The sequence below is a fragment of the Nannospalax galili genome, unplaced genomic scaffold (genome assembly GCF_000622305.1).
Source record: "Nannospalax galili isolate Female #2095 unplaced genomic scaffold, S.galili_v1.0 scaffold234, whole genome shotgun sequence".
NCBI lineage: Eukaryota > Metazoa > Chordata > Mammalia > Rodentia > Spalacidae > Nannospalax > Nannospalax galili.
In genome coordinates, this window is record NW_008335054.1 from 3,245,057 (window position 1) to 3,259,833 (window position 14,777).

The following is a 14,777-nucleotide window of genomic DNA, read 5'->3' on the forward strand; positions in this document are numbered from 1 at the left end:
TGGAACTCACTAGACCAGGCTTGCCCCGGACTCCCAGAGCTCCTGTCTCTACCTCTCAAGCACATGTCAGGCCATCTGGGATTAAAGACGTGTGCCACCATGCCTGGCCAACTTGTTTATTTTTAACTGCTCTATTCTATCCCATTATCTTAGTTTCCTAAAATGAAATTAAAGAATGGCAGTGGTAGTTCACACAGCTTCATGAGCCAGTGGCCAAGTATATGTGAAAGGACAGTTGGATCTGCCATCAGTCTATGTCCTTGACTGGTGATGTTTTGTGCCTTGGTTTCCTGTCAGGAAGATAGAATCTGCATCTTCCAGGGATTGGAAGCAGTTTGTATGGCTGGACCGTCTAGAAAATGCTGAGGAGGTGAGAAGACCAATGGCTGCCATAGCTGCCAGCACTTCCCTCATTGGCATCCTGGTCTTCTGGCTTACTCGGACCATTGTCTCAAGTTGTAAGTAGCAGATCTGCAGATTGTTGGGTCTCTAAAGCTTGTGGACTTTTATTACCACAGTCAGTAAACTTGTAATGCCAGCAGTGTCTGAACTCAGCCTGGTTTCCTAAGCATGTTTTCTTTAGACTTTATTGGAATTGATCTGTAGGTTTTGAGGACCTGTCAAGCTTTCAGGCCATGTGATTTGATAAGAGATTATTTTACCTTTTACTTAACTATCTGAACTTCTTTAACTTAGAAAATCTACTGAAAATCTCTCATTTTTGATGATGTTGTATAATTTGTAAAGTGAAATATTTCTGAAAAATCAACATTGAAAATAAGCCAGTCATTTGTAGATACCCTGTTCCAGTATTCAATCAGTTCATTTGACCCACATTGTGTATCATACATGAGCAGATTAAGCACATGCACTTGAATTTGCTCACACATAGCCCCTTAGATCTATTTGAGGTCTAATGGATAACCCTAGCTCACTAAAGTGCCGCTTCAAGGAAATGCTTGAGTCCTTTGTGGGGAGAGTGTTCATCAGTCAGTGACTTCAGGATCAGCTTCAAGTGCAGAGCTGCTCCTGCCTCCCATGCCAGCCATGCCCTACTGGCCTCTGCAGGTTTGAAGGCCCAGAAGGCAGTGGCAGTTCTGTGACAGCGATCCTGCTTGTTGGCCCTGGTAATGGCCTGAATCACACACATACATCCCCTTCTCAGCCCACTTGGCTTCCTGCTCTTCCATAAGTGTAGATCCCTTTTTCCATCCAAATTGTAACTCAGTAGACGTGCTGCTGCTGTGCCAGCTCACCACCTGTTCTTTAGAGCTTCTGCAGTGATCCTGCATGAATATTCCTTTCAGTTTTAGGTTCTTCTGTATTAGTTAATATATGGGTGTAAGGCTGTCTGGGGTATTAAAAATACAAGGTTCTTTATGCTTGCACACTTATGTAGATAAGGACTTGGGAATCTTTGAGAACTTCATCATTTATGAATATTGGGTACTCAGTAGGGACAACTAAAAAAAGGTATTGCAGTTAGGGAACAATAAGTCACAAAATACAAGAAGGGACTAATAACCAAACGGTATGTACAAAGAATATTGTGTTGAGCATGTTGTTTATGGTTGGGTAGAAAGTGGATGTATTGCAGAGAAAAATTGACACAAACTATTTTGTTTTTTAAAAAAAAACTTTTTAAAAATATAGGCTGTTTTTAATTTTAAAATATTTGACTAAATTTAATATTGATATAGTTAGAACTAATTTGCTAGCTCTTTAAAGCTGTCAGGTTTAAAATTAGCACTGTTTTGGAGTTCTTAATTCCGTTTTGGAGTTCTTAATTTAATAAATAATCGGTATGTATATTTTTTTATTAAGACTCTTAGAAGGGTCTTACTGTTTTTTTATTAATACTCTTAGAAGGGTCTCACTGTTTATTGACACCTTGAATATTAAAGGACCTAAAATTCAGGCTGAAATACAGGGAAAATACTGGACTTAAAAACTCAGGGACCTGACCTTTGTCCCCTGCTGCTTTCTAGAATTACAGTTTTGGTCAAGTTTGTTTGCTTTGCATCATTTCCTTCATCTGAGAAAGGAAAACAAAAAAAGCTAGAACTGTTAGAAGGTCAGCTTCCAATCATCTGACGGTATTTGGCTCTGGTGAACAGATGCTTTTGGTATACAAATGCATGTACATAAAGCTTCTAGTTTATGAATTTGCATCAAACATTTTTATATACTAGCTTCTAAGAAGGAAAAATGCTTTATTCCAAAGCCAGGATATTATGCAAATAGACCATGGTATTCTGATTTACTAATTATAACTAGGGCCTCAGACAGTACCTGGCATATGACAATTTCCCACTAATTAAGTATAAATGGTTACTAAAGTTCTATAGTTCTCAAGCTTATTTAAACACTATATATTCGAGTATGTATGCATATTTTGTAATGACCAGACAGTATAAAACTTTATTAACTGAAAGGAAAAAAGTAATTTTAACCTAAGATCCAGTATTTGAAAGAAAAAGCTTTTAAGAAACAAGATAAGATTGTATCATGATTCTAAAGGGAATTTTAAGAAAATACTTTATTATTTTTATTTTATGTGTATAAGTGTTATGCCTGCATGTATGTAAGTGCACCTGTGTCGTGCAATGCCTGTGGAGGACAGAAGAGGCTATCAGATCCCCTGGAACTGGAGTTATGGACATTTGTTAGCTGCCATGTGGGTGTTGGCTTTCAAACCCGGGTCTTTCTGCAAGAACAGTCAGTGTTCTTAACTGCTGAGCCATTTCTCCAGCCCAATTTTTATGGGGCTAGAGTACTCAGGAGTACTGGCTGTTCTTGGTGAAGACCTGGGTTTGAATCCCAATACCCATATGGTGGCTAACAGCTGTCTGTAGCTCCAGTTCCAGGGGATCCAACTTCCTCTTCTGTCCTCCACAGGCAGTGCCTGACACTGATACAGTTGCATACAGGCAGGCAACACTCACATAAAATAAAAATCAATAAAGATTTTAAGTTTTTTTTTCTTTTTGAGACAGGGTCTCCCTGTAGCTCCAGCTGTCCTGAAACTCACTATGTAGACCAGGCTGGCCTCAAACTCACAAAGATCTGCCTGCCTCTGCCTCCCCAGTGCTGGGATTAAAGGTGCGTGCCACCATGCCTGGCCTTTAAGATTTATTTTTACTTATGTGTATGTGTACCTGCATGAGTTTTTGTGTACTGTGTGCATACAGGTGCCCGTAGAGGCCAGAAGAGTATCTGATCCCTTGGAACTTGAGCTACAGGCAGTTGTAAGCTGCCCGATGTGGGTGCTGGGAACTGAACCTGGTCTTCCCCAGAAGCAATAAGTGCTCTTAACCACTGAGCCATCTCTCCAACCCCTAAAAAGAGGATTTTGAGCAAATTCAGATGTTTGATGGTAGTTTTCTTCTAAGTTTCCAAATTCTTCAGGATGGCTGTCCACCTTAGCTGTTTTTAAGTGTTAATGGATCCATGCCATGGCATAAAATGTGGAGGTCAGAGGGCAATTTATGTGAGTCAGTTCTCTACTTTCCTACGTGGGTCCTAGGGATTGAACTCAGTTTGCCAGGTGTGCTGGCAAGTGCCCTAACCCACTGAGCCATCTCATCTGCCCCACCACATTGTTTTTAAGACTAGGACCTGGGGCTAGCCAGTTAGGCTAGGTTGACTGACCAGCAAGCTCCAGGAATCCTGTCTCTGCCTCCCCAATACTGGATTACAAGCTTGGCTTTTTACATGGGTTCTGGGATTCAAACTTAGGACCTCATGCTCCCAGCCTTGTTCTTTCTTTTATTTATGCAAAACATCTATTAAACTATATGCTGGACTCTAGACTAAGTTCCTTTTTAATTTTTTTTTATTATTTTATGCGTATGAATGTATTGCCTGCATCAGTGCACCGATATCATGCAGTGCCCACAGAGGTCAGAAGAGGACATAAGAGTCCCATGGAACTGGGGAACTGGAGTTACAGATAGTTGTAGCCACAATCTGTGTGCTGGGAATTGAACCCTGGTCCTCTGCAAGATCAGCCAGTGCTCTTAAACACTGAGCCATGCTCCAGCCCTCAGACTAAGTTCTTTAGATAAAGCGGCAAAAAGAAATGATTTCTGTGTCCTGGCTCTCCCACACCAGATGCAACAAGGAACAAAAATGGCATGGCTGCCTTGAGTAAGTGTTAGAAGGGGAAAATACAGGTAATGACAAACAAGACTTTGTTCTGAGACCTGCCAGTAAGTCTGACCTGAAGTAAAGTGACTGGAAAACAGCTAGGTGGAGAACGGATGAACTTTCTAGGCAGCATGAGCAGCCAAAGAGCTCAGGAGTGGAAAGGAGATTGATGTGTCCAGGAAAGGGGGAAGAAACGTGTGTGACTGTACCCAGGGGAACATGGGGCATTTTCTAAGAAAGGGGCAGAGAAAAGGGTCTGATTATACAGTGTTAGGGTCTCCCTATTCATATTCTCCCTAAGCTCCCCCTTTGTTCTTAAGATGACAATTTCAGACAAGAATGGATGAGAAAAGGTAGTAGAAATGGATAGATGTATGAGAGCCTGGTTTAAGGAGAAGGTGATGATCACTAGAGGAGGAAGCATCTAGGAGAACTAATTGATTTGAAATGACCTTGACAGTTGACATCAAAGCACTCTAGTATCAGAATCCCTCCAAGACTCCTGAAAGGTGGATACAATGGTGTTGCCACTTACTGAGTTGGGCAACACATGGAGAATGGAATTTAGAAAGTAGAGAACCTTTTCCATGGTTGCTGGTAGACATGACTTGCATTGTTAATTCTAGTTTGGACAGTTTGAGTGCTAAGTTCCCCATAGGGAAATATTTAGAAAGCGATGAGAGGAGAAGGACAGGTGTGGAAGTTAATACTATCAGATGGCAGCATCAATCTAAAAATGCTGATTATTATCAAGTGGGGCGTTGCTATGATTCTCCCAAGGTAGATGAACAGAAGATTGAAACTCTGTAGGGAATTTTACAGGGTTGTTCCTGAGTTAATTTTTTTACATTTGAAGGAATCCTGTGTTAAAAGATTAGATTTCACACTTTAATATATCTATTTGAATCAGGATCAGGAATGACCATTGTGGATTTATAAAATACTAAGTTCTATAGCTCAAATGATAAATGTTAGAAATGATTGAAGGTTCAGTGGTTAAAACTTAATCTGTATATGTATGACTTACAAAGGCCTTAAACAAGCCTTGGAACGTGTGGAGGTTTGCAGTGTTGCTTGGGAGATAAGAGGTGCTGAAGGGCTCACAGTATCTCAGACTGGGTTTGTAGGTTTCAACAGCCTATGCTGTCTCCTGTCCCATTTACTTCCCACTGATACTTACTTTGTGAAGTCATTAAAGTAATTCAGTTTTTTTTTTTTTAATTTCCACTAGAAGTACTTACTTAAAGCCTCCACATTTACATAGCCAGTTCTTAAAGTATGTCCAGAGTGATGCACATTGAAGTTCTAACTAAACACAGTATAGAAGCTAAGACTCTTGATTTAAGGGTCCAAATTCTAAAGCATTAGAAATTGTGTTTTACAGTAACTTCATACACTTAGAAATAATAGCTATAACTAGTTGGCAAGCATTTACCCTGTTAAATATTCTGAATACATCATTGTCCTTAAGCTCCAACAGCGATTTGAAGAAAGTAGTTTACCCTCATTTTGCAGGCTAGGAAGTTCAAGCTTTGTAAAGTGAGCTGACCTCAAAGTCAAGTCTCTTGAATAGAAAGTAAAGAATAATAACCATTTCTTGTGCAATTTCTTTTCCTCAGCTTTTTTTTTATGAGCACTAATAGTTAAGATAATTTTAGATGAAATATCTAAGCGTAATTTACACAGAAACCAAGTGAGTGTGTTTCCACATAGAAAGTAAAGAAATACCTATTGTACCTGCAAATGCCCACAGATGGTGTCTGTTAGTGTGCGCTGTCCTATTACCTGTTCCAGAATGTTAGAACTTATTAATAATTTTTCTTTATTCCCTCTTTAGGTCTGCCTGCAATGAATGAGATTTCTCTCTGTACACTTAAAGGACATTCTTTCTGAGCTGCTGTGAATAAATTTGGAATGATACTGTGTATTTTCAACTAATGGAGAATTAGCTGTGTCTTGAACAAGGATTGCTGTACTGGCTGACTTCAGAACATTACTCACGATGTCCTCAAACAGGAGTCAGAATCCCCACGGACTGAAGCAGATTGGTCTTGACCAGATCTGGGATGACCTCAGAGCTGGGATTCAGCAGGTGTACACCAGACAAAGTATGGCAAAGTCCAGATACATGGAACTATACACGTATCCTCTTGATTGAGCTGTGAGCTGTGATTAGTTTGTTTAGAATTTTGATTATACACTTCTTTGATCTTTGAATTATTAGGCATTTTATATCATATTTTCTCTTCCCTGTTCATCCTGTAATAGAATCACAAGTTTGCTTTTATCTACCTAATTGGCTAGATAGCTATTTAATGTAGTGCTCACCAGTATATTCAGATGGTTGTATTTAAAACAGCTTGTTCCTCTTATATTTATTTCTTCTATGGGAGCACACGTGGAGGTCAGAGGACACCTTGGAGGAGTCAGTTGTCCTCCCACCACCTGGGTCCCAGGAATGGAACTCAGGTTGACAGGTTTGGAGGCAAGTGCTTTCACCTGCTGAGCCACCTCACTGGCCCTATTGGGACCCTTTATAACAGCAGGTTCTGCATCCATGAATTCAACTATCCACTGATTGAAAATATTTTGGGAAAAACATGTAGCTTCTTCCTTGTGGTTATTCCCCAAATAATATAACAACTATAAGGTCTGGATAGATGGTTCAGTGGTTAAAAACACTGGCTGCTCTTGCAGAGGACCCAGGTTTGATTCCCAGCACCCACATGGTGGCTAACAACCATGTGTAACTCAAGTTCCAGGGTGATGCTCTCTTCTGACTTGTGGGCATTGCATGACATGGGTACACTTACATACATGCAAAGCAGCACACCAGACACATAAAGTTATATATAACAACTGTTACATAGCATTCGCATTGTATTGGGCACTGTAAGTAATATAGAGAGGACTTAAATTTTGTGGACAGTATTGACCTCAGGCAGAGGATCATGGTTTAAATATTGGCTGTGGTTGCCCTTGTGTTACAGAAGAGTTGAGTAGTTGTATCAGATACTATCTGGTCCACAGAACTCTAAAATATTTCCTATCTCTCCTTTACCAGGTAAAGTTTGTTGATGAGCTATAAAGAGATGGCACATAGAGCAGAAGTTTCACTGTTGTGGTCCTATTTTACAAATAAGCATTCGTTCATTACTTTTCATGTTGGTGACAAAGTACCTGACATAAACAGCTTAATGAAAGAAGTGTTAATATTAGTTTGTAGCTTGTGGGTACCTTCCGTCCTGGCAGGGAAGATGTGACTGAGAGTAGCTCTAGCTATGGTGGCAGGAGCATGAGGTACTTGGCAGCCTGTGTCCACAGTTAGCAAGCATGGGCGGCAGTGCCTCTGTTCCACGTGCTATCTCTTTTTCCTTGAGCCCATGCCTTCAGCCCATGAGATAGTGCTGCCCACATTCCCTCTGAGTTAATCCTCTTCAAAATTCCCTCATTCTAAGAGTATATAGTACACCCAGATATGGGGGTGTAAGCCTTTGATTCCAGCACTTGGGGGGCAGAGGCAGGTGGATATTTGTGAGATCAAGACCAGCTTGGTAAACATGATTCTAGACCCTGTCTCAAAAAGACAAAAAAACACAAACACAAAAGGCAAAACAACAACAACAAAATATATAGTGCAGTAATTTTCACTGTAGTTTTGTAGCCATCAGTATCTAATTTTAGGATGTTTTCATTACCTCCAAAAGATCCCTTGTTCTCAAGAGCAGTGAATCCTTCCCCATGCCTCCCTTCCTTTAGTTCTGGCAACTACTGACTAGTTTCTATGAATTTGTCTATTCTGGGCATTTCATATAAATGGTTATTCAATACATGGCCTTCATGTTTGGCTTCTTTCACTTGGTATAATGTTTGTAAGCTTCATCCTTGTAACTGATCAGAATGTGATTCTCTTCATGACAGAGTTGTATGGACATTTTACATTTTGTTTATGCATTCATCAGAAGTGTCTTTGGTTATTTCTAGTTGTTGGTTGTTAGGAATACTTTTCTGAACATGATGTGGTAGTTGTTGAGTGACTATATGTTCTCTGTTTCTCTGTGAGTGAAATTGCTGAGTCATCCAACATGGAAGATGACATTTTTGTCAAGTAAGAGGGTATACTAGGTATGACTTCTTGCTTGCTTGTAATAGAACTAAAAGCTATGATTTTTAGAGGTAAGGTATGACACTTGACTTTGTTTCTGGTATACACAAAATGGAACGTTAGTTTGGAAACTGAGGAAATTTTATTGCTAATCTGTTTGGGTGTTTTTCTTTTATTTCTACTTTTTTCTTTCTTTTTTTTTTTTTCTTTTTTAAGTTTTCCAATTGGATTACTGAATTTTTTTATTTCCATTCTCATTTCAGATTGAGTTTACCAGAGAATTTCTTTTTTTTTGGGGGGGGGGGTTCAACTTTTATAGAAACTTTGAGAATTTCATACATGCATATAGATAAGGTGTTTTGATCAAATCCATGTCCACTCCTTCCCTTCCAACACCTCCCATATCGCCCCATCACTTTTTTCTTTTTCTTTTTTTCTTCTTTTCATTTACTTATTTTTATGGGGCTTTTGGGTACTCTTAACATTCCCCCCTCTGAAGAGGTAACCCTAAAATCTTTTAAGGATTAGATCCAAGCTCCCAAATACTTTTGACATTTTTGGCCTTTGGAACAGAGTATGTTGCTAAGAGGCCCAAGGACATTTTGACTTTTAGCCAAGAAACTGGCTACTTTTCTTTGGGGTCTTTTTACGCTAACTGCCTAGCCAATTCCTACCTCCTATTCTTATCACACCATCCTCTGAAAGAGTTACCCAAATTACCTAATAGGGACACACACCACTCGAGCTTCTTCCATGCTGAATAGGGACGCAGGGTAAGGCAATTGGAGTACCCCTTCAGTGGGCCTATCTAAAAGACACCAAATTAAAATCTGAATACTTCAGTGGGCCTATCTAAAAGACTCCCACATTCTAAGGGGAAAAGAAAGTCCTTGAATTGTGAATAGGAGATATGAAGGAGAAGTAAAGGCAAGAGTAATTACCATTACAAGTTCTAGACAGGGAACTAGAAAAAAGTCAGAACAGGGCAATTTTCAAATGTTCATATGAGAGTCCATTGGAGTTTCTTGACAAGGGCTTCCAAAAGCATCCCTCTATTGGGTTCTTCCTCTTTTCTTTTGTCTTCCAAGGCTGGACTCTAGAGTGATGGATTCAGGACTTGCTTTCAGGTATTTTGATAGCTGTTGGAGTGGTTAGAATCAGTGTCAGTTCCCTCTCAACGGCTTCTGCATAGGAGGAGAAAACAAATTTACCCATCATTTTAGAACAATAGCTAGTTGTCTCCTTTAGCACAGGTGGGCACTACAGTATTGGAGACCAAGATTTGAAGTCTTACATCTGGGCAGCACTTTCTGGTTAGGAACAAAATCATAAATGAGAAATAATTGTCTAAATAACTTTTTATATAGACTTAAGCCTAATGTCTTGGAAGTATAATCCCTTGAACTCTTAAAGAAGTATACTGACAACTTTACTCTTTGGTTATATTTTCCTTTTGGCTGTTTAAGAACATACAGTTGGCCCAAATAAATCAATTTATTTGCACACTTAAGGTCATTTGAGGATCTGTTCCTCAGGGGTCACATGGGCTTGAGAGGAGCTCCTGGTTCCTTTCTTTTACCAGTTCCATCTATGTGATGATAAGTCAGAGGTCCTGCTTGACCACGTCTGGCTTCACTTGGAAACATGAATGAGATGTTTTCTCTGAGTTGACCCTCCTCTTCGTAGACTGGACACTGGTTCAAGTCCATCTCGTGGGGTCTCCATGTCCTCCCTGAACAAGAGGACAGTTGACTCACCACATTTACAGGACATTTCAAGAGATGTTCCATAGTCCCCTGGAACTTGGTCGACCTTGGAGGGCAAGGAGCAAAAACTATTTTTTAAGCCCCTGTGACCACATGAGTATAGGCCTTAAAGTATGGCTGTAAAACATCCAATAAGGCTAGTTCCACCAGTCTGGTACTTTTAATTATCATGTGCTATGTAGATAAGGCTTAGGTAAAGAACCAAATATTCTCAGATAAACGTTGACTAGATTTATATTTTGTTCTTCAACTAGTTGACTAAACTATGACCATAGAAATTATTTTTACTTTTTAAGATGAGCTCACTGTTATAAGCCCAGACTAGCATCAAACTTGAAATTTTCTTGGCTTTAAAATGCTGAGTGCTGGGATTATAGGTAAATACCACCATACCTGGCCCTGGTATTAAAAAAGAATTGATTCATTTGTGTGTTTGCATGCTATGGGGTGAGGGGGGAGGGGAGCATTTCTCAGTGTGCATGTTGAGGTCAAAGGACAATTTTGTGGAGTTGGCTCTCTATACCTTTGTGGGTTTCACAGACCAAATTCAGGTTGACAGGCTTGCATAGCAAGCATCTTTATCTGCTGAGGCAGCTCACTGACCCAAAGTTTCTTAATATTTAATTTTTCATTGTCAGATTGGTCTATTTTTTTGGCAGAGTATTTTCTCTTGTTGGGCTGTGAGAAAGTAAAGACTTTCTCTGCTTGCAGAAGTGACTGAATTATTGTAATATCTGAATCTTTCTCTTTTTTTAAACTTTATGTGTATGCGTGTGTTGCCTGAATGTAGGTAAGTGCACCTGTGTCATGTAATGCCCACGGAGGTCAGAAGAGGCTGTCAGATCCCCTGGAACTGGAGTTACGGACAGTTGTTAGCGGCCATGTGGGTGCTGGGATTCAAACCCGGGTCTTCTGCAAGACCAACCAGCGCTCTTAACTGCTGAGCCATCTCTCCAGCCCCCTAAATCTTTCATCTTTTAGAATTACCACTCGAGTATTTTTCTTTCCATACAGTCTTGTCTAAGAAGATACCTGCTCTGTGTGCTTATGAAAGTTGGAGTAGAGTAATTCCAAAATGTCCTGCTTCTGTTGTTTAGCCATTTGTTCTTTAACTACATACTAATTATGAAATAACTACAATTTGAATTCTGTGTTTCAAGAATTTTGGTAGGAATTATCTATCTCTTGTGTGAAGCTTATCTCAGAGTTGATGGTGGTAAAATTCTTAGATTGATGTAGGAGACTGGTGTCTACATGCTCTAGTAATGTGCTTATCTATCCTGGACTAGCAGGTATAAGTTTTTCTGGAGAAACAACCCACTTCTGAATTTAAAACAACTTCTAGGGCCCCCTGTACTTGTGATTTCTATAATAGGAAAGTGGGTGATCAAACATTTTTCTCGATTTTCCAACTCAAAATGGCAGAGAAGGAAGTGATTGGGGAGTAGGAACACCCTTTAGTTTTTTTGTGGCAGTAAAATATGAAGTGTTTTCTAGGTAGGTGAGTGAGAAACAGGTTTCCTTGCTTTCCTTGAACTTGAAATAAGTAGTGAAATTTTGTATTCAGTTTATAGATAGGGTCAATTATGTTCATTTGTTTTTTCAGCTAGTGGGACCCACTGTAGCTCAGCTAAACATAAGCTCATCTCCCACAGGTTTCTCTTCATTTTAGGGACCCCAGACCTACCTGCCTATCACCTTCCAGACTTGAGTTCTTTTTTTGTAGTCACTATACCGCAGATCCATAGTTTTAACTTCCCTTAGAATCACTTTGAACTTACATGTCAGTGTCTGCTTTCTTAATTTTTTTAGTTAAAATTTTAAACACCACTCAGTTTATTTTCCTACAGAACATTAGCAAATACTAGAACTATATAGGTGCTTGTCCACAGATCACATGTTCACAGAAAAAGCCACTGATGTGTTCTAACACCTGCTGCACAGTGTGAACAGGGACTATGTTCACTTACCATTTCAGAAAGAAAAGTATAGCTGGCAAAAACGTTGTTTTTGAGTCGTAAAATCAGGTGCAACAACCAAGAAATTCAGTTTGAATAAAGGCTGTTCACACACAGAGAGAAAGATTTCACATAGGTTGGGTTGGTCGCCTTCTTTAAACCATTAGCAACATTTCTTTGTTTGCTCAGTATTATTGCATACACGAAGATGATTAAAATAAAGGAATCACAAAAATCATCTTGAAAGTTCAACTGGTTCTTCCAGTGCATCAGCTCAGAACTGCAAATGGGGCTGGGGTAAAGTGCTTCTTTGTCATGCACAAGGCCCTGGGGTTTGATCCCTAACATTAGGAAAAGAAAGAAACCAGAGATTATGACTGCACCCCCCCACACACACACACACACAAATAGGTAAAGAAATTAAAGCTTTTACTCAGGATTTCTCTATTCCACCTTCCTAGCCTTCATATAGTATTCTGGGGGGAAACTTCATAAGTGCTTAAGTATCACCAAGAAAATTTTTTTAAAAGTGAACCTGTGATCAGAAACATACCCTTCTGGGAGTTTCTCCTCAAGAGTAAAAACTCAGTTCTTCAGTACAGCAGTGAGGGGCCAGCTGAACTCATTCACCTGAGGGAGTGTATATTGCTAATGTCTTTCCTTTTTCCTACTGAATTAAGTTCTCCTGAACTTTGACCTTTTTTTTCTCCCAGTAGTAGTGTGAGCTGAAAGCAGTTTTCTTAGCCTGTTTTTCTAAAGTCCTCTTTCCTACCAATTCCTTGCTCATACTTCCTAGCCTTGACTGTTTAATGCAGCAAGTCATAGCATAAGCACATTTAATCCTGCCTTGTGACGTGATAGAATTTGTTACCACTAGGGGTGGGAACACTTGTCCATCCAAGTAGGTCTGCTCATCTCTTGCTGCCTGCCACACATGCTGTGCCAGGGCACACTGGTCCCTACTGCTGCTCAGCACTTGGTGATTGTATGTCACATCACAGCTGCTCTTGCTAGTCTTCACAGATCTGCATGGATTCTCTTCTGTAGGCATTTTTGGGGAAAGAGGCAGGGGACAGCCTTCTTATTTCCAGCTGCCTGCTGCACATTTTTGTCTACCTTTGTAGAAAGTAAAACCTTATAGAATGGCAGATCAAGCAGAAGGAGTAGCGGATGGTTTTCAGGATAGATTGTTGATGATCCATATCTTTTCTGGAATAACAGTCTAACCCATCAAATATATTTAGATGTTTCATCTTATACTTTTTATTTAGGAGTCCTATATCAATCTGACTTTGCTCACCTAGTATGTAGCATGGTTTACAGCTAGATGAATCTAAACATGAAAGGTTTCTATACTTTTCAAATGTCAACTCCTATTTTGGGCAGTATATATTTACCCATACTTTTAAAATAAGACTCAGCCATGTCCACACCACATTTCTATAATCTCAGCTGTTTAGGAAGCTGAGGCAGAGTGATCACAAGTTCAAGTCCTGCCTGGGCTACAGAGGTAGGTTCAAGGTCAACATGGGCAATTTAGTGAGACCCTGTCTGTGAAGTAAACACAAAAAGATCTGGGGATATATAGCTCAGTGATAGGGTACTTGCCTAGCATGTATGAGATCTTGGGTCCAATCCCAGTACTGTAAAAAATAAATAAAAATAAGGCCTAAAAGACATAACTACTCCACATAAAATGGTATATAGATTGTATAAGTGTATGGGGAAATGCTCAGCCTCATGACTGCTGAGAAAATGAATTAAAATGAGATTTTTTTTTTTTAAAGAAAATAAAATCAAGAGGAAAATGGTTTTAAAGTAATGTTTACAGCCAGTATTAGGAAGAGAGGGAGGCTAAGCTCCCACAGTGCAGGTGGGAGTGTTGCTATGAACTTTCTGGAAAGAAATTTTAAAATTTCTAAAGGCATAAAAATATATACTTTGGCTCAGTGATTTATTTTTTTAATTTTTATGTGTATGAGTGTTTTGCCTGCATGTAAGTGCACATGTGCATTTTTGGTGCCTGTGGAGGCCAGAAGAAGTCATTGAATCCCTGGAACTAGGGTTAAGGGTAGTTGTTAATCTCAGTGTGGATGATGGGAAACAAACCTGGGTCCTCCACAAGAGTCTTAGTGCTCTTAACTGCTGTGCCATCTCTTTAGCCCCGAATTTATCTTTTAACTCTATGTTAAAGAAATACTTGTATTCAAATTGTATGTTTAAGGCTCTTCAGCATATTTTGATAATAGGAAACAACAGAAAACAACCAGTCTTATTTATTCTAAACAGCCATTAAAAGGACAATAAATGGGAGCTGGAGAGATGGCTCAGCAGTTAAGGGCACTAGATGCTCTTTCAGAGGACCCAGGTTCAGTTTCCAGCACTCACAAGGTGGTTAACAATTGTCCTTAATTCCACTTCCTGAGGCTCCAATGCCCTCTTCTATCTCCATGGTCACCAGGCATGTACAGTGGTGTGCTTAGATACATGCAGGCAAAAAGCTCATGCTCATAATAAATTCTTTAAGGGGTGGGGGTAATAAATGGATAGGGATGTGCAGTTCAGTGGTAGAGCCTGTGCTCAGCTGCCCAAAATTTCAGTCCCTAGCACCACCAAAACAGTAACAACAAAAAAGATGCAGTGAAGCTTCTTCATTGTCGCAGAATAATGCCCACATCATATATTGCTAAGAGCAAAACCCAACATGGTGTGTGAGCTGTGAACCCAGTTCTGGGCTTTAAAGTGACTGTGCCTAGGTTATTGGGGGTAGAGGTGGGTTTTTGTTGTTTGGGTTTTTGT

General features: G+C 39.7%; 1 protein-coding gene across 4 annotated transcripts in view; it reads left to right on the forward strand.

Moving 5' to 3' along the window:
• Window positions 1–14,777, forward strand: part of Cul1 (cullin 1) — a 125,873-nt gene that overhangs the window by 45,919 nt on the left and 65,177 nt on the right. For all 4 annotated transcript variants that reach the window (XM_029561923.1, XM_008829749.3, XM_029561924.1 and 1 more), the window contains exon 2: window positions 5,987–6,291. In XM_029561923.1, the coding sequence (XP_029417783.1) occupies window positions 6,152–6,291 (140 nt within the window). In that variant the 5' untranslated portion in view covers window positions 5,987–6,151. The remainder of the gene's footprint in view (window positions 1–5,986; window positions 6,292–14,777) is intronic.